At 35.2% G+C, this 21,761-nt stretch overlaps 3 protein-coding genes and 1 non-coding gene across 4 annotated transcripts; 3 read left to right on the plus strand and 1 right to left on the minus strand.

Moving 5' to 3' along the window:
- The first annotated feature begins 273 nt into the window (after nucleotides 1-273).
- LOC107426914 (glucan endo-1,3-beta-glucosidase 7) lies at nucleotides 274-4,469 on the plus strand. The gene is made up of 5 exons (XM_048481301.2): nucleotides 274-434; nucleotides 689-1,353; nucleotides 2,776-3,099; nucleotides 3,379-3,670; nucleotides 4,229-4,469. Exons 1-5 carry the CDS (start codon nucleotides 359-361, stop codon nucleotides 4,267-4,269), a joined length of 1,398 nt encoding a protein of 465 aa, XP_048337258.1. The 5' UTR covers nucleotides 274-358; the 3' UTR covers nucleotides 4,270-4,469.
- A 1,430-nt stretch (nucleotides 4,470-5,899) lies between these two features.
- Nucleotides 5,900-5,971, plus strand: TRNAE-UUC (transfer RNA glutamic acid (anticodon UUC)). Its single transcript has one exon. It is a non-coding gene; the product is annotated as a tRNA-Glu (tRNA).
- Nucleotides 5,972-6,872: 901 nt separating this feature from the next.
- On the plus strand, nucleotides 6,873-12,800 carry LOC107426919 (guanine nucleotide-binding protein subunit beta-2). The gene is made up of 6 exons (XM_016037229.4): nucleotides 6,873-7,493; nucleotides 7,654-7,748; nucleotides 9,028-9,452; nucleotides 10,118-10,475; nucleotides 11,348-11,461; nucleotides 12,530-12,800. The coding sequence occupies exons 1-6, from the start codon at nucleotides 7,388-7,390 to the stop codon at nucleotides 12,563-12,565; spliced, it is 1,134 nt and encodes a 377-aa protein (XP_015892715.1). The 5' UTR covers nucleotides 6,873-7,387; the 3' UTR covers nucleotides 12,566-12,800.
- A 633-nt stretch (nucleotides 12,801-13,433) lies between these two features.
- On the minus strand, nucleotides 13,434-20,968 carry LOC107426916 (coatomer subunit gamma-2). Its single transcript, XM_016037225.4, has 18 exons — nucleotides 20,791-20,968; nucleotides 20,156-20,253; nucleotides 20,017-20,067; nucleotides 19,742-19,855; nucleotides 19,443-19,643; nucleotides 19,260-19,361; nucleotides 17,945-18,052; nucleotides 17,619-17,852; nucleotides 17,053-17,303; nucleotides 16,758-16,929; nucleotides 16,491-16,646; nucleotides 16,335-16,385; nucleotides 15,936-16,076; nucleotides 15,668-15,865; nucleotides 15,444-15,575; nucleotides 15,159-15,332; nucleotides 14,359-14,598; nucleotides 13,434-14,053 (listed from the first exon to the last, which is right to left on the minus strand). Exons 1-18 carry the CDS (start codon nucleotides 20,834-20,836, stop codon nucleotides 13,859-13,861), a joined length of 2,664 nt encoding a protein of 887 aa, XP_015892711.3. The 5' UTR covers nucleotides 20,837-20,968; the 3' UTR covers nucleotides 13,434-13,858.
- Between the last annotated feature and the right edge of the window lie 793 nt (nucleotides 20,969-21,761).

Genomic DNA, 21,761 nt, shown 5'->3' on the forward strand with positions numbered 1-21,761 from the left:
TTACTGTATTGCCATTTTCTGTCCCACCAACCGAAGTGCAAAAATTTCAAGCTTCGTGGTCCCACTCCACGAGGCCACCCAAGTCCTCTCCAGCTATCTATCTAAGCCTGCTTGAATTTTCATTTCTCAATCACACAATTACCAACCCATGTAAATTTCTTTACCTTTTACATATACTTCGTGTAAAATTGTTATTTAATTCCATTTCCTTTACGTCCTCAAAACCCCTCAAAAAACTAATAATAATAAAATAAAATAAAATTCGGTTTCCACTTGGTCTATCTTTATTGGCCAATAGCGTCTATAAATTTCACACAGCGCTGTGGGGAATAGACTCACCTCTGCTTCATTCTCAGCCATGGCTTCGCTTTCTCCACCTTCGTCTTCTCTCTTTCTTTCTCTCTGCTTCTTGCTCACCGCCTTTTACTTGGCAGGTCAGTTTGCATCAACTTAATTTTCTTGCTGGATATTGATTTTCCCGGAAAGTTTTCTTTTTTGTGGTTATTTGTTTTCAGTTCATTTATTAAGTCCAGTGGTTGAAACTGAATTTGCCAAAAGTGTAATAGTATTGATAGCCAATCAAGATCGTCCACGCTCTATACGACGTCGCTTCCCAGTTCCAACGTCTTTGCTCTGAAATTTTTTCGGTTTCAGTTTTCTGATTTTTATTTTTTATTTTTTTTTTCAGAGTCGCAGCAATTCATCGGCATAAACTACGGCCTACTCGCCGACAATCTCCCTCCACCGACGGCCACCGCGAAGCTACTCCAGTCGACCACCATTGAAAATGTCCGACTCTACGGTGCCGATCCAGCGATCATCAAAGGCCTGGCGAACACCGGCATCGGAATCGTCATTGGAGCTGCGAACGGAGACATACCGGCCTTGGCGTCGGATCCGAACGCGGCCGTTCAGTGGGTGAACTCCAACGTCCTCTCTTTCTACCCGGCCAGCAAAATCACACTCGTCACCGTCGGCAACGAGGTCATGCTCTCCGGCGACCAAGGCTTGATCTCCCAGCTTCTGCCCGCCATGCGAAATGTCCAAAAGGCCATCACCGCGGCTTCTCTCGGAGGGAAAGTCAGGGTCTCGACCGTCCACTCCATGGCGGTTCTGGGCCAGTCGGATCCTCCCTCTTCCGGGTCGTTCGCACCCGGGTTTCAGGGCGCTCTCAAGGATTTGCTGGCGTTTCAGAGAGACAATGGCTCGCCTTTTGCTATCAATCCCTACCCGTTCTTCGCCTACCAGAGCGATCCGAGGCCCGAAACGCTGGCGTTTTGCCTGTTCCAGCCCAACGCGGGTCGAGTCGACTCGGTGTCAGGGATCAAATACATGAACATGTTTGATGCCCAGGTGAGTTTTGCGAAGAGTTTTTTGGGAATTTTTTTTTCTTATTATTAAAAAAATAAAAATAAAATAAAATAAAACGATAATATAGCGGAGCAAGATGAGAATAGAATCGAAGTTCAAATACATTTCAATTGTTTATAAAAAAAGAAACTTTAAACGACATGGAATTTAAATAATTATTTTAAAATTGGTTCGAAATCCGAATCTATATATAATAAAAGTGAAAAATTAGTACACCCTATTAGAAACATGAAACAGAGTACTAGTGCTTTTATTCCCATACGAAAGAAAAGTAAAAGGGAAACTGAGTAAAAAACGTTATGTATAGAGTTTTATTTATCTTTTTATTATTATTTTTTTTTATAAAAAAGGTAATTTAATGTGAATTTTCCAATTGTGTAAAGTCGTTCAGACCAAACCCATTTTAAAAGTTCACCAAAAAAGAAAAACATTTTAAAAAGGTTGACGTGTGAGTCAACGTCAAGAGTATGCTCTGGTCTTTAACGCATACGTTAATCAACCGGTTTTTTTTTTTCTATGCTTGGTTTCGTGTAAACTATTAAAAGGAAAAAAAAAGAAAAAAAAGAAAAAAAAAAAGGCGTAATCCTCTGCAGTCGTTCTTAAGTTAATTTCTGCCCAGTAATTAAAGATCTTCCTAAGTAGCTTTTTTGGCATAGTGATTAGAATTAGGTTTGAATTGTTTGTATCTGAGTGAACCTCTTTATTTATACTTTAAATCAATGGAGTAGAAATAATAATTATTATTATTATTTTCTGTTGGTTTAATTTAATTTTAATTGAACAAAATATCCACTTAAAAACGCAAGCCTGAGAGCGTATATGTACGTGCATGTGTAATGCTTGCAATTGCATGTACAGAAAACGATCGATCATCCTTGCAAAATCAGTCACTTTTAAATGAAATGATTGGAGCCTTGGAAACGTATTTGATGTGACATCAATGCTCTGTGACAGTCTGGCCATCACAATAATGTTAGATAAGTTCCATCCCATCCCACCTCCATTTCTGTGGTTTGTTATTGGTGTTGGATGGTTTGTAGAAAAAAGAAAACAATAATTCACAAACTTGATTGTCTAATAGACCCAAAAATTTTATTTATCTCTGGGGGACCACCTTAAACGTGACACATACTAAATCCAATTTCAACAAATTTTTTGGTCTATTAATTCATATAACAATTGGAGCCGCTTTATAGACCCACTTTGAAATCTTTAATAATATTTTTGTACTCGTTTTGATGCATCGAATTCTTGTACTTACCCTTAATGATTAAAAATTTAAAAAAATTGGTGCATCCATTTATCATACTGATGTCTTCGAAATTGTGAAAATGTTTAATTTTTTATGTTGTTTGTATTGATTTTAGTTGGTGCAACAAAATTATGAAAATGATGTATGTGCAGGTTGATGCTGTAAGGTCTGCATTGAATGCACTCGGGTTCAACGATGTTGAGATTTTGATTGCGGAGACAGGGTGGCCGTACAAGGGGGATAGCAATGAAGTCGGACCAAGTGTTGAGAATGCAAGAGCTTATAATGGGAATTTGATTGCACATCTTAGATCATTGGCTGGGACTCCATTGATGCCCGGGAAGTCTGTGGAGACATATATATTTGCACTTTATGATGAGAATTTAAAAGCTGGTCCTGGGTCCGAGAGAGCGTTTGGGCTGTTCAAGCCTGACCTATCCATGACTTATGATGTTGGTCTCTCAAAAAGCAGCCAGGTATAAGTAGACTAAGACTGAGCAGCATACGCCAGTTCTTTCATTTCCTATACATAGTTGGAACCAATTCAAATAAGAGTTATTGAATTTGATTTTGAAACGCGTTTGAATTGGATTGAAAATTGATTACTAAACTAATTAGTAATTAAATTGAATTGGTTATTATCAAAATAAATTGGTTTGGAATTAATTAATATCTCTAATTTCCTATGCATAGTTTGAACAACTTTCTATTAGTTTCATTCTATCCCTTAATTTGATAAACTTTGAAATTTTCAGACTCCATCCACACCGACGACGACTCCGGTGACACCGTCACCGAAACCAACCGTGTCACAGTGGTGTGTGCCGAAGGCGGGCATTAGTGATGCTCAATTGCAAGCTGCTCTTGATTATGCTTGTGGTCAAGGTATCGATTGCAGTCCAATTCAACCAGGAGGTGCATGTTTTGAGCCAAATACTGTGGCATCACATGCTGCATATGCTATGAATCTTTATTATCAAAATTCTAGCAAGAGTCCAGGAAACTGTGATTTCTCACAGACGGCAGCACTCACTTCCTCAAATCCTAGTAAGCTCCTTTTGGCTCCATTCATTTATTATTATTACTACTATTATTATTATTATTTCTTTTTTTAAATTTATGTGCAAATATGAGCAATTTATTGAGTGTCTAAATACAAAAACGTTTTGGAGAATATCTTAAGGGACCGCATAAAAAGTGCCCCTTTTTTCCCTGATTGAACTTGGTTCACAAAAGGTTGATCTTCTTTATTAATGGTGTTTGGCATATTTTAAGGTGCATGATTAGAAATTCAAAAGAGAATTGGCTTTCGCTATATATATATATATATATATATATAATTTTTTTTTTTTTTTGGGGTAAAGTTGTCTTTAAAACACAACCACACTCTCCTTTTTACATTATTTGGTAATTTAGTAGTTTTTCAAATTTCTATTCAACTTTTTTTTTTTTTTTTTTTTTCATTTCTGGTGCCTTTTTGGTTTGAGAACAGAGGTGTTGAACATCAAGTGTTTTTCTTTCTTTTAAATAGGACAAATTCATATAATTATTTTATTGTCCATCATTCTTCTTAACGTGTTCGTTTCCCTGTCTATTTGATTGTAGGTTATAATGCTTGTGTTTACCCAGGTGGTGGGAGTAAATGAAATAACCAGAATTTGAGCAGTGGATTTGTTAAGGTCAAAAAACAATCAATAATAACCTGGAATAAGGTCATAATGTACTTTTTCTTATTTCTAGTCCTTTATATGTAAAATTTTCTAGTTAATTGTTTTTCGATTTCTGTATCGTAAAGGATTGCTACTTTTAATGGGGATTTTTGCTCTAGTTTGGGCGTACTGATTAAGTTTTCTCTCTCTATCATATTACTGTGTCATTGATCTTAACCAAAAGACATGCAGAGAAAAGTTTGATATTAATCTGAAATAATAATTAAATATTTTGATAGATAAAAAGATTAGGGTTTTTGGCATTTTACTTCCTATAGTATGAAATTAACACTAATATATTGTAAAAATCAAATGAGATTGATTTGTTTGATAAGTTACTTCTATATGTAAGAGATCACGATTTAAAATATCGAAATATCCAAAAATATCAAAATATGTAAAAATTATTATAAATGATTAAAAAAACCTTTGATGTTTTGACTTTTTAATAGTCAAAGCTCGTTTGCATTACACATGGAAATGTTTCTTTTCAAGAATGAAAATTGTATCATGGTTTGTATAATTATGTAAAGATTTTGCAATGATGTTGCATTATTTACAAATTTTATAAGACGATGTTGAACGCAAAACTGTTAAATTTATTGAGATATTGAAATCAAAAATCCAAATATTTCAGATAAAGATTTCAATAATGCAAAAATATACTTATTATTTATTTATTATTATTATTATTATTTTCTACAAACGTGCAAAAATAAAATGAACTTTTTTTTTTTTTTGGGAACAAAAGAAAAATAAAATGAACTTTATTGGATAAAAATGTTTAAACTTTCAACTTGTAATTACATATGAATCTTGATTGGCACTATCTAATTGCCAAACATAGAGTTCCTCCTATTTGATCACACGGTCCCTCGAGAACCAAAAATTATATCCCATTTCTCTATCTAATCAATAGAATAGAATAACTTTATTTAACGCAATTATTTTGGACTTTCTTCAACCTTTATGATGTGGTTGAAGATTGTAGCATTATCACCCACAATGACGCCCACACTTGCAACGTTTCATCTACGATTCACTCCATGATTGATTAGTCTTTCTTTCTCTTTAGCCCACCTAGCAACTGAACCGTTATTATTAGAACGGATTATAGAAATAGGTTTAAAAATTAATAATAATAACAAAGCAAGATGAAAGAAATATTGTCTATATTTGGATTTTCTAACTTGATAGTTAATTATTATCCATTTAATTATGGTCACAAATATTAATAAGGATAATGATAATAATAAACAAAAATTATTATTCTTCTATAGTCATGAAAAAATCACCAAATAAGAAAATTAAAAAAGATAAAAAATTCGTTTATTAGAGTACTTTAATGGTCATCTTCATTCTAATTTATATTCCTTATGCAACTCTTACCAACATCTTTGATTGTTGTCACTTTCAGTTGGACCTCCTTTTTTTTTTTCCTTTTGTTTATTGTTTTCTAATGTTCGGGTGGAGAGATTCGAATTGGGGAGCAAACAATTTTTTACTGTTTCATATAAATTTTACTTGAGAATACAAATACGATTAAACTAGTGTTAAGAATCACCGATCCATTGTCGTCCAGCGGTTAGGATATCTGGCTTTCACCCAGGAGACCCGGGTTCGATTCCCGGCAATGGAATTTTATTTTAATTATATATTATTAATACCCCCAATTTTCATCAATCCTTATAGACTTTTCTTTTTCTAGAAAAGTAGAAAACCATTAGAATCGGTCCTGGCAATTCTCTTTTTTTTGGTAATCCAATTGGGCTTGACCTTAACAGCTGGACTGGTTCTTCTTGTGCGATTCATGACTAATTCTCAATCTAATGGAAAATATTTAAAATTTACAATATAAAACAGCCTCAACTTTTCCAAAGTAATGTCTTACTCTTCCATCACTGCGTAACACTGTCTAATACATTTTTTTTTACACCCCTGAGATTTCTATTACTTGCTCAAACCCATTCAATATAAACTATTGACCGTCTCTATACAAATTTTGATAGTTTAAAATAAATATAGCTGCGGATGGATGAGATAAATAGTATTCCTCTCAAGTATCTATATATATATATTTTTTAATCCGAGTCTTTTCAGTGTAACAATTATCCATATATAATTTGTTTTATTAATACAGAATTTGTGTTTTATAATTATTTTTTTTGCTTTTAAAAAAATAGATAAAAAAGCAAATAAAACCGAATCACTGATTGTTTCTTGTGGAAATTCAAATTAAAAAAAAAAAAAAATGAAGCCTGTAAGACTAGCATATCTCAAATTTAAAATAGTGGATATGTCTGCATATATCTATGTTAATAATTCTTCAAAATTAAGCCTACAGTGGTAAAACTTAAACTTCTACGTTATTGGTCATAATCCAAATAACCTAAATGAATTATTATAACAAATAACAATACTTCGGAAGTCCTAGAAAATTATCCAAATCACTAGTATGGTTTATGCAGGGAAATGGCAGGGCAATTAGAATAGAAATGGTGGTGTAGTGCAAGTGCAACGGTAACAATGGAATGGACAACTGTAAAGGACAGGCCCACACGTGACGAGGTGACATGTACGATTCGGAGAAAACACGTGGAGGCAGAGTGGGCCCGGCGGCGTCAGTCAAAATTTACGCTTCCTGACCTCGGAGTCGGAGAGGAGCTGCCTTTACCAGGTGCTTACCGTAGCAGATATTTGATAATACCACCTCTTCATTCTCTCTCTCTCTCTCTCTCTCTCTCTGTAGTCTCGGCCACCATTTCCATTTCCAATTCCACCTTCTCACCGTTTTATTCTTCTCTCTCTCTCTCTCTCTCTCTCTCTCTCTCTCTCTCTTTTGCTCTGCAACAAACAAAGCCGATGGAAACCCTAATTTGACTCTGGAAGCCGGAAATTATACTAAAAGATTTCCACAGTTTTTTTTTTTTTTTTTTTTGGGGGCATTTGGTGGTCCATGAATTTCTAGGGGATCCACTTGGAGTTTTGCTCTAATGGCCGTCGTGTAAACTTCATTCCCCCCCCCCCCCCCCCCCCCCCCCCCCCAACAAAAAGAATGTCCGTTGCCGAGCTCAAAGAGCGACACGTATTGGCCACGGAGACGGTCAACTCCCTCAAAGAGCGCTTGAAGCAGAAGCGGCTTTCTCTGCTCGACACAGATGGTGGGCGGCTGTATTTACTTATTTCATTTTCGTCTTCCTTCTTGTCCTTTTCGGTTTTTGGTTTGGTTGCTTTTGTTTTTTCATGGTGGAGATTTTTGGTAATGATAGGTATTATTGGATCTGATTGGTCTCGGTGCCGAATTTTTTTTTTTTTATGCAGTTGCAGGCTATTCGAGGTCTCAGGGGAAGACTGCGGTCAACTTTGGACCCACGGATCTGGTTTGCTGTAGAACGTTGCAAGGTCATACAGGAAAGGTATACGCATTTATATATATGTATGTGTTTGAATCTACGAAGTTTATTTAAGATATGCATATATAAACACATTGTGCCTTATAGAATTATGTATGAATTTTCTCGAGAATGCTTATAATTTTGTATGTATGTATTTATGTATGTGTGTGTATCTTTTTAAGTTCCTGAATTTTATAATTTTGTAGTTGGAGGTGGTATAATTGAAGATTTCCACAACCATAAATTAGATGGAATTTGTAACTTCAAATTTGGATTATTCTCTTTACTTGAGAGTTAGAAGTTGAGAGTTAATGATAATATGTTTGCTTTTAGCCTATCTTTCGTGAGATATGGGGAAAATAATGGACCAGAGACATGCCAACTCTCTGGCGATTGAAGAAGGTAATATCCAAGTATTACTTATCATAGTCTCTGTACATGGATTGGTGATGGTAGAATAGAGACTTTTTATCTTGAATTCGTTCTGTCCAGTGAGGAAACTTTAATTGCTAGATTTATTTATTTATTTATTTTTTCCTTATGTCAATTTATGGAATTTATCTTGTAGTGTTTTTGATGAAAGAATTTTTTTTGTCGTTGATATAAGCATTTAGGCCATATAGAATGAAGAATAGACATGACCTAATTTGGAAACCCGGTTATTCATCTCTTCTGTGAATGGGCAGTCATTTAAGACATCTGATTAGTATATGTGAGATTGTGCTCTGCTGCATATTCATGGGCTGTTTTTTTTTTTTTTTTTTCCTGAGGGTTAAGGGGTACTGTTTAGTGCTTAAAATGTAAAGTTTCTGGATTAAGCATTTAGTTCATTGAGAAAGAATGAAAAGGGAAATCTGGTACATGCCCTTATTATGGTCAAAATTTCGAAGTTTTGAGATTTACAGATGTGAAGAAACTGATATTTTTGAATACATATTGCCAATCATGGCCCTTCTGACATGTAGAATTAAGTCAGTTGTATGCATATAAAACTTCATGGCTGTCCAAATCTACTCTGTGAATTGAGAGATGTTTGATTTTTCTTTTCCTTTTCTGCTTCTTGTTCTGCTGTTGGCTTGAATGTTATTTTATGTTGTTCAGAGATGTTCTACCTAATGCCAATAAGTAGCAACTGACGACTGCAGATGATATCTTACTAATTCATAGTGTCTTAACGGGTTTTCCTTATATCCTCTCTAAATAATTTAGCCAAGGATTGTGCGAATCAAATGGTTGTTATTCTTTGTTCCATTGCCAAGATGAGATTATATAGAGTTTATCCTCACTGAGAATTTTTCAGGTGTATTCATTAGATTGGACTCCTGAAAGGAATCGTATTGTCAGTGCATCTCAAGATGGGCGGTTAATAGTGTGGAATGCACTAACAAGCCAGAAAACCCATGCTATAAGACTGCCTTGTGCATGGGTCATGACTTGTGCTTTCTCGCACACTGGTCAATCTGTTGCCTGTGGTGGTCTTGATAGTGTTTGCTCTATCTTCAACCTTAATTCTCAAACTGACCGGGATGGGAATCTGCCTGTGTCAAAAACACTTAGTGGGCATAAGGGTTATGTTTCTTCTTGTCAGTATGTTCCAGAGGAGGATACACACCTCATTACCAGTTCTGGTGATCAGACATGTGTTTTGTGGGATATCAGTACTGGCCTAAGAACTTCAGTTTTTGGAGGTGAATTTCAGTCTGGACATACTGGAGATGTACTAAGGTATGTTTGATTGCTGGCAATTGTCAAGCTAACTTATGTTTGCATCAGATTTTTGACAGAGATAGTTTATAGCGGTCACGGAATGCTTTATGTATAAAATTCTAAATATGTATGGAACAATAACTTGCATTCTTACTTTCTTTAATATATAGTTTTCATCTTTATAGGATGAAATATCTGCATTAAATAGCGGTTAAAATTGTTTTTGATGACTTTGGAAATTATACCGAGGAAAATTTGTGTCGTGCAGTTGAATTTGCCACATCGGCATTGTTTAGGTTCCATTTTCTTTGGAATTAATGTGACTATGATTCTGCCGTTGGGAAATCATAACTGATTTTACCCATGCAGGGTTATTGTGGTTCACCATATGATTAGAGCAGCGTAGGCATAAAATTTGTAATGTGGATATTCACATTCCTTTGCAATGTAATGCATCTTATTATTATATATTTCATCAAGTAAAATGAAGATTTCTTTTTCTTTTTCTTTTGTGTGTTTGTCTACGGCCATACTTCATATATATATATATATATATACACATATTTTTTTTGTTCTGTTCAACACAGAAACAACCAACAAGAGCATTGTAGCTTGAACTTGCTGATTAAAACAATCACAAACAACTCAAATGTTTACTCTATAGTTGTTTTGCATCTTTTCAGTGTCTCAATTAATGGATCCAATCCAAGAATGTTTGTATCTGGTTCATGTGATTCAACAGCCCGATTATGGGACACTCGTGTTGCAAGTCGGGCAGTACAGACATTTCATGGGCACGAGGGAGATGTTAATAGTGTAAAGTTTTTTCCAGATGGCAATAGATTTGGTACTGGCTCCGATGATGGAACTTGCAGGTTATTTGACATTAGGACTGGACACCAGCTTCAAGTATACTATCAGCAGCATGGTGATAATGATGTTCCACATGTGACTTCCATTGCATTCTCAATATCAGGAAGACTTCTCTTTGCTGGATACTCCAACGGTGATTGCTATGTATGGGATACTTTATTGGCCCAGGTATTTTGCACTTCAATATTAAAATAAAATATTCTTTGATTACCTTTGCACAATTATTGTCTTGCATCATTCATTAAGCATCTCAACTTTTGGAAGGTCTTTTTCTTTAAATGCATTTTGATAACTTTTCCTTTGAGTTTGTAACATTGAGTTGGGTACAAGGATTATTGTAAACATGACCATAATGCAACTTCTTTCATGGAGTATAATACACATTTTGCGTGTGTTTGCTCATTTTTTTTTTTTTTTTTGGGGGTTATTTCTATTTTCTTTTTGCCTTGCTACATATAATAGTTATTTAAACTAATTTTTATTAACAACTTGTGGACATTAGTGTTATATTTGACTTTAAATATGAGGCACCAGTAATTTTTAAAATTTGGAGAGACGATAAGTTTGTTTTATTATTCTCTCCATTGGCAATCATTTAATATATTGTTAGTAGAATGCTTCAGTAGATATATTTCAAGGGCATGTTTGATTAATATTACTTGTATTTTCCATGACTTCCATTTACTTGGTTCACTGTGCATGTCCAAACAAACTACTCTTGCATGTTATATCAAGCATGCATCCTGAAATACCTGAGATGGAAAAGGGGGCGAGAGAGTGACAGCAGGATCTTCCTTCTTGGGTGGTTATGGTCTGTCCACAAAATTGTCAACAGAAATATCAGATTTAGCAAATACGCACTTTTGATAAAAAGTGATACTGCTTTTGTTGAGTCCTAGACATAACTTCGTTCTGTGGGCTTTGCTTTTTGTTTTTCTTTGACCTTCCACCCTGTTATCAATTTGTTCTTTTTGTTTTGGTGGATCCCATGGGTGGCATGTTAGTGATGATTTCATTCTCAACTACTTAATTTGTTGCAGATGGTTCTGAACTTGCGATCTTTCCAAAATTCACATGAGGGTCGAATTACCTGTTTGGGTTTGTCAGCTGATGGAAGTGCTTTGTGTACAGGAAGTTGGGATACAAACCTGAAGGTAAATATCTTCTTATGCCTACCTTACTTTGTGTACAGGAAGTTTGATGCTCATGAGAAGATTCCTTTCTTCTCTAAGTTTTGTCTCTTATGTGTTGCCTCTTTTTTTTTTTGGCTGAAGTTATTTTAACTACCACATGTATATATATGTATAAAATTTTTCTAAAGAGGGCGAGGTAGCCCACTGTAGTGCTTCTGTATAAATATATGCATATATTTGGGAAACTAATATACTAGTGGGTGCAATAAAATGTAAAGCATAAATGGGAAAAAGCATTGAGGCATTACAGCTGATGCTTCTTGCATGAGTCTAAACTCATTTTGCTCTGTTCAATGACTTGTTAAATCATTTTTCAATACGCTATGTACCTTTATTTTTCAATGATATTAATCTGGATGTAGTCATAGTCTCGGCTTGTACTGAAATCTGAAATGTAGGAATATAAAAAAAAAAAATAATAATAATAATAATAATAATAATTGTTTCCTATGAGCCGAAGTCAATTGAATAGGTCAGTTTTTGCTATCATGGATTTTGCTTTTAGACTTCCTGAAATGTGGAATGTACAGAATTAGACATGGGGCTTAAAAATAATGATGGCGGAGTACTGAAAGAGCAAAACATCTTTACAGTTCTTATAAAGTTCACTGATACATGATATTAGAAAGAAATTACTGTAAATAGGCATAAAATGGAGCTAAAACTTGTTGAAATAGCTGCTAGTACTTTTCTATTCATCCAACTTTATTTTGTATTGGAATCAAGTTCTCTATGGGATATTATTGATAATTCTTCCATATACCATGATGTTTTCAAGTGTTCAATCGAATATCTGATGGTTATGATAATTATTTTATGAGACAAGCCACTAATCGATGCAAAATTGATATGCTTATAACTTGCCAATTATCATTCTCCGTTCTTGTTTAAGACGGTTATATTGGCTTTTTGGCACATTTTTCTTTTATAGTGCATTTCTTCTTAATTTCTTCTTAATGAAAAAATAGGTATAATGTCTAATTCCAGGCTTTTCTGACATCTGAATTTTTTTGGTATGAAATTTGGCAGATATGGGCTTTTGGAGGGCATAGGAGGGTTCTTTGAACCGTTGGGGAGCAAAGCTTCTATCTTCATTATGAGGTCCATCTCTTCTCAAAACCATGGTTCTTATTCATTGCCTTCGCAGAGGATTTCTTTCATAGATCCTTTATGTTGTTGGCAATCACTCGGGTTTGAGAAAACTACAATCCTGTAATGTGTTGCTTGTTGTAATCCTAATTGGGAAAACTGACAATTTTACTACTGAAAAGAATATACAATGCTTGAGAACTTCCTTTGCTGTTTCTTCTCCATTTCTCCCTGGTTTCTTATGTTTCCACCTGGGTACTCTCGGCCTCTAACCAGTAAACCAGATTGGCTTCTCTTTATTTTATTTTTATTTTGATTGCACGGATGTCATTCTTTAGATTTATGAGTGATAAAATTAAACCGTTCTTACTGTTTTTTTGGCAGAATCTCCTTTGTATTTTCGTTGACCAGTACCTATTTTATCTCTTTCGTGATATACTTGGCAAATTTTTCTATTGTCAAGAACGGTTGAATATGTGCTAATTGAGATTGGTTAACGTTGTCGTATCAGTTTCTTCTTGCTAAGTGACCCCTTTATCCAGACATGGAGAATAGGAGAATAATGTTTGCCCAAGAAATAATTTGCCAACTTGAGTGACCTTTAAAAGGGTGTGTATAAATTATTATAGAAATTTTAACAGTCAATATAAAAAAAAGAAAACAGAAATTAAAACTCAAATGGAAAGACCTCCTAGATTTTCAAAATTTTTAGTACAAACGTTAAATAAAAACTTAAATCATCAATTCAACTAAAAAGAAACCGAAAATTAAATCTTCCAATAATGTTGATGATATGGAATTATAAGGATAGAAATTAATCTGTGTTCATCATAAATGCCAAATATAAGAAGAAAAATTACTTAATTGTATATAGAGATTGAATACAGAATACAAAAAAGTATCCAAACAAATACAATTCCCTATTTTTCTAACCAAGACAGTGCCTCAAAATTCAATGTCACATATATAATGAGCAAATATGAACTACAATTTGATGGACGGGTAAAAGAAAGAAAAACGAAAATGAAAATGATAATGTAATAAGTAAATTCTAACGAGCCGGATCAACATGATTCTTTTTTGAGTATTATTACTTACTAAGTAAACGGATAGCAAGCAGAACCTATTTGCAAAATAACCCTCCTTCAGGACCATAACATAGTAATGTGAACATCTCTCTACAAAAGTTGTCTGCAATCGGCAGCCATCCTCCACATATCTCCCAGGAGAAAATGAAAAAATGCCTAGCGCAGGATGAAACATAGCCAACTAACCGCTGGCCACAATCTCATGAATGGCATCGCTGACAGTCTCATCCTCAGATCTAACAGCCAGTTTCATAGCAACTTCCTTTGAGCTATCGATTCCAAAAGATAACCGCACTAACACCTTCACATTGCCAATGTATACACCAGAGAGTAGACATGCATGTGATCTTGAATTGCTGGGAACAACTTCTGTGCCCTGAAAGACCAGCACAATATAAGAAAAACAAAAGGAAAGAATTCTCTACTTTATGCAAGTCCAGAAACACTCAACAGACCTCCGTATATAATTTTTAAAATGAGGATCAGGATTTCCTTTCAGAAATCTGATTTCTGGGCCCTATCCTTATTTGGTGATGGACTATTGAGAACCTCATTTAAATCATGGATTTTCATAACTGTAAACATACTTCAAGTAGTATTCCGCAATCATACTTCAAGTGGTATTCCATGATCATTAAATTAAAAAAATAATGCAATTTTACAGAGTCCTAAAAGACCTACCTCGCATGGCTGCAGTCCCAGAAGATTGATCACAGCATTCACAGCTTCAGCCAAGTTCTCCCTTGGGCCAAGGCCATATTCATCTACCCGCTCACAATCAGGACCCATGCTTTCCCATGCATTCCTGAAATTGGAGACTGGAACTTTCAACACATAATCAGCAGCAACAACCTCAAGGTCCTCCAGCTGGTACTCGTCTTCCACGCCATCTTCCTCTGCCTCACCAGTACTTGGATCAACCTGGAAAAACCAGAAAACAGACACGAAATAAAAACCAACTAAAGGTGTGGAAGACGAGTACCAGAAAACAGACAAGAAATAAAAACCAACTAGAGGTCTAAGTGATCAGCTATTAGGAAGGCATAAATCCTAGAGGAAAACAGTTCGGATGCTTTTCCTTGTAGTCTTTCTTCATTTAATCATATGATTCAGAGGACAACATGAGTTGGCTCAAAATAGAGGCAACGACCATTAAGAGCCACTAAAGTCTAAGGTGGTCAGGTTTAGCAGGTCAGATGTAAAAAGTTTAAACACATAAGCTCTCATGGAACAATATTCCAGAATTTAGCGCACGATGATAAGATATACACACTTGTAACTAAAACATCAAAACAGCTAATATTTTATATACTTAATAATTTTAGCACCTTAACTAAACTTTATCCAATGACTGGTTGTAATTTAATCAAAACAATTGAACTTGTCTAAAGGATGCACATTTCAGCATAATCAGAGGAGAGAGAGAGAGAGAGAGAGAGAGAGATGCAAGATATCTTCTGAAGAAGTAAAGAATTTGATACCTCTTTAACTATGAATCTCAGAATGTTTGAAAATTTTCCAACAGCAGGAACTCCTCCTGGCTTCTCAAATGCCACAAAGGTCTGTCCAGGTGTATCATAAGGAAGGGACCTAAGAGGCTTGGAAGCAACTTCAGAGAATTCCTCTGCTTCTGCAGCATCCACTATAACAGTGACCTGATGGCATATGGAAAGAATTATGAGGATATTTCTCAATTAGAGTCGCAAGAAGGATATTCTCAATTAGAGTCAAGAGAGGTAAGTGCTGCTTGTTTAAGCAGTCATTACATTTTCCAGTAATTGCTCTGGGATTGTATTGGTGCAGTTGTACTGGAACACAATATGGCTATCAAAAATGTGCTTAACAACATTAACCGCATATTCAGTTTCTGCCTCTGTGAGCTCCACTGGTGCTGAGGACTGATAAGAAGAACGAATAGATATAAATCATTAAATAAAATATTTGTAGATTGTAATGTGCTCGTAAAGCATTAGGGTGAAAATTCATGAACCTTGAAAAGCTTCCCAAAGCTAGCAAATTCTGGGATAGAGGACAGCAACTTCTCATAAGCATCTACTGTAGATACAGGGCCACTTGGAGGAGCAGCCAATCCAGTAGGCTTTTTACCAGGAGCTTTCTTCTCAGCAAGTGGCTGAGACTTGATCTCCCTGGGTACTGAATTGATGTCAAAAGGCTCTTCTGAAGGCTCCTGTAGCCATATTAAAAACATGAGATAACCTTGATGACACATAACGCTAAAAATGCTGGACAATACTCACATAATGTTTCAGACTCGTCTCTAGATTGACAAGTGGGACATCCAGAGAACCAAAAAGAAATTCCTTCACATCTTTGTCAGTTTCAACAACAGAACCATCTCCCCCAAGTGTATTCAGATAAAGCGTTGCCCTATCACGAACCTGCAAAAGGTGAAGAACCATAGCCATTTATCATAGTCTAATTATCCAAAAAAGCTTTTAGCAAATTTAAATTTAAGACTCAAATAAGATGGAAAATGAGCACCACCTAACTGAAGCAGCAACACAAACACATGATCATACACACCCATAGTTGCAAAACCCATAGATATACATACATCATGTGCAGGTACAGTACAAAAGCATTAACACATGAATGTAGGAAAGCCATAGATACTGATATATCAAACAGAAACGCACCTCATCATCACTGTCAAATAGACATCGCCTCAACAAAACGAATATCCGCGGCTGCAACAGATAAAAGATTTAACTTTCCATCTTATATCAAAAACTTAAAAGGGTTGATAAAAATGTCATTTGAAGGGTATAGATAAAAGGTCGAAAACAAATTACCTTCAAGGAATCAACCATAGCACCAAACTTAGCCAATGTGCTCACAGCACTGGCCCTTACAGTTGCATTCTCAAGATGCACTCGATTATATATGTATCGTATATATTTACTTGGATCTGAGGTTTTTGGCCCTTCAATCCCCAAAAAGTGGAGTATCTAACAACAAAAGAAATTGATGACTTTTAGGGTGCTAAGAGGAGATAAGGTAATTAAAAGAAATAAATAAAACCAAAGAAAAGGTTTGGCAAGGTCAGAGAAAAATGTCACCTGTGTTGAAAGATACGTAAATTCACAATCTTCAATGAACTCACACAGATGAAGCAACCCACTTTCTTTTGCATCAGGAATATCTCTTATCAGGATGACAATTGAGTCAACAATTGCCTTTTTGTACTCAAACCCACCTTCTTCTCTAAGAATGTTGCTTAGGAAGTTCATCCTGTGTAAATAAGAAGGTAAATAACCTATAAAGATGAAGAATCGAATATGTATAGCTGAAAGGATTATAGAAAACTTAAAATTTCCAAAGCAAATAACATTGAGATGATGACAAGTCACTCACAGAGCTCTGTACTTCAATGGAAACTTTAAACACAATGATCTTATAGCTTCCACAACAACAATTTTGAACTCATCAGCAATATCAGACATGAAATTAGTTATCTGCTTCATCAAGTGGTCCACACTAGATTCATTTCCTGTCTTCAAAAGTGTGGTGATTGCCAAAGTGGCAATGCTTCTATTCTGGTCGGAAATTAAACTCTCCATATCAATGTTGCAGTTTGTCACAGCCATTGGATGAGTCATTGCAACCTGCAAAAAGTTCATACCCATAGTTCAAATTTTGGCAAAATAATTTAGTAGGACAACGAATACAATAACTACAGTGAGAGCAGATATTTTCATTTGTTCAATGTGCTGGAGTTAAAGATTAAATAGAATGGACAATGACTCTGAATAAGGTCTCTTCATGTCAATTGTGCTAATAATATACGCTATAAAGATACAAAAGAATCCCTAGCCACATGTCTGTTTAAGTTTTCATCAAGTAAAGACAAGAAAATAGAATGGTTTTAATCACAAATAATTATAATAATTTGTAGTTTAACAAGGCATTGGAAATTCAACCTTATTTAAAGTGCGCACAGCAGCAAATCTCAGCACCGGCTTTGAAGAGCTTAAAAAGAGCTGAAGAACAGTAATTGCTGGAGTCAATTCCCTGTTGGTCACACCATTGAGTTCTGTGATTGCTCTGGCAGCCTCAAAAATCACCATTTCTGCTTTATGGCGCAGACAACCCTCAAGATAATCGTAAAAAGGACGGTCCCCTGTTTGTGTGTTGCCAGCTGACTCACGGATAACCTGTCCAGATACAGTTAATATAAAAGATTAAAAAACAGAAAAAAAAAAGGGTATCACTCTCAACATTCAATGCTACTGGTGGGAATAAGCACCTGACTAGTATAACGAATTAACAGGCACTGAGCCAATGGAGAGCGAACAGTTCCCTTCGTCAAGCTGGTAACCAACTTGCTCACAGCTAGTCGATCGTTCTGCCGAATCTGCAATTAGGCAAATACATGTTAGCACCTTTCAATCCTAAGCACAATCCTTGTAAATTAACTTAATCATGCCTATTAACCCTAATTGTCAGCCCGCAAAAACAATAACACAATGTGCTACATAATATACGGAGGCGTACAACAAAAGAAGTTGTCACAGTAAACTAAATCTGAGAAAGCAGCCATTACCTATTAGAGAAAAATTAAATATATAAAGTGGTCTATATGTAGGTAATAGAGTTTTAGACTTCAATAAGAAATATTCAGGAAACACATCCAGTGTTGGCACAGATATAGTGTACACTAGCAAAAGGATAAACAATATATGGTCAGACCTCCAATGTGAAAAGGAAAATCTTTCATGCTGTGTCTCTCATCTTAAATGTGAGTTAAAATATCCATATTTTGTGTGTTACAAGATATAAGCATCTCGAACTTTTGTCTACTTCAACTACACATATGACAAGAAGCTAAGAGTTCTATGGTTTTAAGGGCTCAAGATCGAGACTTCACTTGGTTTGAAATCACCATAGCAAGCTGGAGCTACCTCAACTCCTCAAAAATAAGAATGAATAAAGTTGGAGGATACTCCATTTTCTAACAACAGTCAAAAGACCAAAAACTATTTATATCATGGAATAAATATCAAGTTCCCACATAATAATTATACTGTATTTTCTAAAAAGGAAGATAAATTCTATAGTATTTAGCTAAGTTTATAGAGCTTACATGTTGGAGCTTTATCTCATGCAAAGAGGTGCCCATTCTATTATTAGGAACTAAAAGAGATTAAGCATCGCTCCTAATTTCTACACATTGTATAGATCAGAAATTAAAACAGGAGAAGAAATCCTTAATCAAACAACAAAAAGTGATAATCTAGAAATTCTAAAACAGCTGGGAGAACATAAACTTTTTCTTTTTAAGAGAAAAAAAGAAAACCACATAGATAATTGAGATGATCTTAGACAGGGAGGCCCTTAATTAAGAACTAAAGGCTACGATCACTGGGCTCTCATAACCAGCGAATCTGCATGTTCCACATGCTCAATCAACTCCTGATACTTTACTTACTCACAACATTTTAACATTACAACAGCTTAAGAAGAAGATGAACTGTTTGTCTATTGGCATTTTAAAAATATCCTAAAGATAGGGTTATAAGACCTTATTCCAATTTCTAAAACACCACAGTAAACCAGCATACCTGGTGGAGTAAAGCCAGTGCATGAAACTGTACGAGAGCTGCTCTAGATTGGACGGCTTCCTGAACCTCATTACTCCACCTTTTCACAATCTCTGGGTTTGTCTGCCAAAAAAAACAAAGCACATGAGGAAAATATAGACTGAATATCCAAAACTAGTTTCCAGAGAATGCTGCAACCAGTACCTGGAGCAAATGGATCCCACTAACTAAAGCTGCACTTGCAACAACTGGATTCTTGTCAACAATGGCTTGTTTCAAATATCTTTCAATCTGGGTGAGAAGAGTTCCATCTGTGATCCGACAAAGCACACGGATAGCATTCGCCCGATACATATCAGTTTTACTATTCATGTCCTTCATAAGGGAGCTCGTGACAATAATAACCTAATTTTTGGAAGCATTATAGAAAAGTCAGTAACTATATTAGCACATGCAACTATATATGTTAAAAAAATATATATATTTAAAATAATGTGTGCTACCTCATCTGCAGAGGGAGAGAGCTCCTTTATCATTAGATAAACCATTCTCCTTAATCCTATATCTCTTGACTGGAAAAGCTTAGTCACAGCAAAGAATACTTCTGTCGCTTCGATCTATTATTGTAATGCAAAAATATCAATAGATCTCAACATCATACACAGATAGATAATTAAGGAAAACGCAAGGAAGAGAAAAATCCTTTGCTAATGTGAAAGAAGCATGGATTTTCAATGAAACGAAAATAACATATCATCCAGTTTGTAGGAAACTTGACCTTTGTGAAGGTTTCACCCTGGTTCAGTAGATACAAAAGCTTGGTAATAACCTGCAAACGAAAGAGAATACATCAATAAACCAAAATCAGTTCCTGCGAAACAGAAAAGACTAAAGGCCAAAGGCAAATAATAAATAACCTGCGAGCATCTCCTAGCATCTAGCTGAGGATCATTAAAAACTCTAGCTTCCTGAAGAACAGCACCTTTCTCGATCCCCAGAAACGGAGAATAATCCGCTGTAAAAATGATAGAGACACCGTTAACATCAAACAGCTACCTCCCTCCATCCACGACAAATTGAAAATCAAACTATAGAAAGGAAATTAGACCTCAACAAACCTAAAGATGATACAAGATCCAAATTACTAAACTACCGCATTGACTCAAAAGGAAACAAGCAGATATTAAAGAATTCAACAATCTACATTTCGTGCCAACCACTATAAACTATGTTCAGAAGCTAATAACCAATAGCGAAATTAATCAGATCAAGCAAAGAATTAACCAGATCAACAACAATTTAACCCTAATTCACTCAAATCTACTATATGTCTGCCACAATACGTCAACAATTGAAACGTAAAACATATAAAACAACGAGATCTGAGAAAAATAAAAATTGGCTAATTTAGCAGTTGCAACAAATCACGAATCAAAATCAAAACGGGAAATGGAACGAGACGCGGATCGAATTCGGAGAATGACAAATGAGTGATTGCCGCAATTGAGCGAATGAGAAAAAAAGGACTTCTGACGTAGTTTCCTGGGCATACCTTCGTCGTCACGATCATCGTCCTTCTTCACCAAAGGCTGAGCCATGGCCGACCGAAATGAATCTCCGAGATCTCGAGGGACTGTACGGACGGACCTGTGTAATGCTCTCTCTCTCTCTTTCTGTCTCTGTGAGCAGTAGTGAGGTTTTTGAAGATGGGCTCGCAAATGCGACTAATAAGAGGACCAATTTCTAAAATGCACAAGCTAAAGAGGGCTCAGATCAGATGGTGTGGATGGGCTAGGATCTAGTGCGGGTAAACGTAAATAGAGCCACAGTACCCACCAAACCAAATTGCGTCGCTTTAGAATATGTTATACTATATCGCTAAAATTGCCCACAAATCTTAACTTAATTACAGAGAAAAAGGTGCATAGGAATTTTTGTTTTTGCTACGATTGAGCCAGGTGGGTAATAATTAACAAATACTACATAATTGTAATTTTCACATATATTATTTATAAACCATCACTTTTTTTTTTTCATTTTTTATTACACCATCATTATTTTGACTCTTAAATTGTACAGATGAAAAGTTAGTTAATCGGAACTAATTTATTTCAGATGATAAAATTATTTTTGTTTTGTTACAAAATATATTGCAAAATTTACGAATCTATACAAGTTTTTGATATTATACGTTGCATTGGCTAGCTCATTTTTCTATAATAATACAATTTTGAGATATCTTAATTCACGGGATATGGTTTTTTACTTAAATACCTGTAGATATTTTTGTTATTTGGGAGAGAATTAAAAATCCAGTCCTTTTTAATCATTAATTATTGAAAATGTATTGCATTCAATTAAAATGTAAGTGCTATTTATTTATTTATTTTTTGTAACTTTTTTTTCTTACTGTTTTATAACGATGCCAAAACAACTCTGGATAAATTATTTCTTACTTCTTTGCTTAAAGGAGAAAATGTCCATTCAATTAAAAAATTTTCTTAATCTCACTGCTTGAGCAAA

The sequence above is a fragment of the Ziziphus jujuba genome, chromosome 9 (genome assembly GCF_031755915.1).
Source record: "Ziziphus jujuba cultivar Dongzao chromosome 9, ASM3175591v1".
Lineage (NCBI taxonomy): Eukaryota > Viridiplantae > Streptophyta > Magnoliopsida > Rosales > Rhamnaceae > Ziziphus > Ziziphus jujuba.

Coding starts and splice junctions, on each gene's coding strand:
- LOC107426914 (XM_048481301.2), top strand. CDS start 359: ATGGCTTCGCTTTCTCCACCTTCGTCTTCTCTCTTTCTTTCTCTCTGC. Junction 1,354..2,775: donor TGAACATGTTTGATGCCCAG/GTGAGTTTTGCG, acceptor ATGTATGTGCAG/GTTGATGCTGTAAGGTCTGC. Junction 3,100..3,378: donor GTCTCTCAAAAAGCAGCCAG/GTATAAGTAGAC, acceptor TGAAATTTTCAG/ACTCCATCCACACCGACGAC.
- LOC107426919 (XM_016037229.4), top strand. CDS start 7,388: ATGTCCGTTGCCGAGCTCAAAGAGCGACACGTATTGGCCACGGAGACG. Junction 7,494..7,653: donor TTCTCTGCTCGACACAGATG/GTGGGCGGCTGT, acceptor TTTTTTATGCAG/TTGCAGGCTATTCGAGGTCT. Junction 9,453..10,117: donor CATACTGGAGATGTACTAAG/GTATGTTTGATT, acceptor GCATCTTTTCAG/TGTCTCAATTAATGGATCCA.
- LOC107426916 (XM_016037225.4), bottom strand. CDS start 20,836: ATGGCTCAGCCTTTGGTGAAGAAGGACGATGATCGTGACGACGAAG. Junction 17,304..17,618: donor CTGTGCGCACTTTAAATAAG/GTTGAATTTCCA, acceptor AACTTTTTGCAG/GTTGCAATGACTCATCCAAT. Junction 16,386..16,490: donor CTATGGTTGATTCCTTGAAG/GTAATTTGTTTT, acceptor TATCTGTTGCAG/CCGCGGATATTCGTTTTGTT.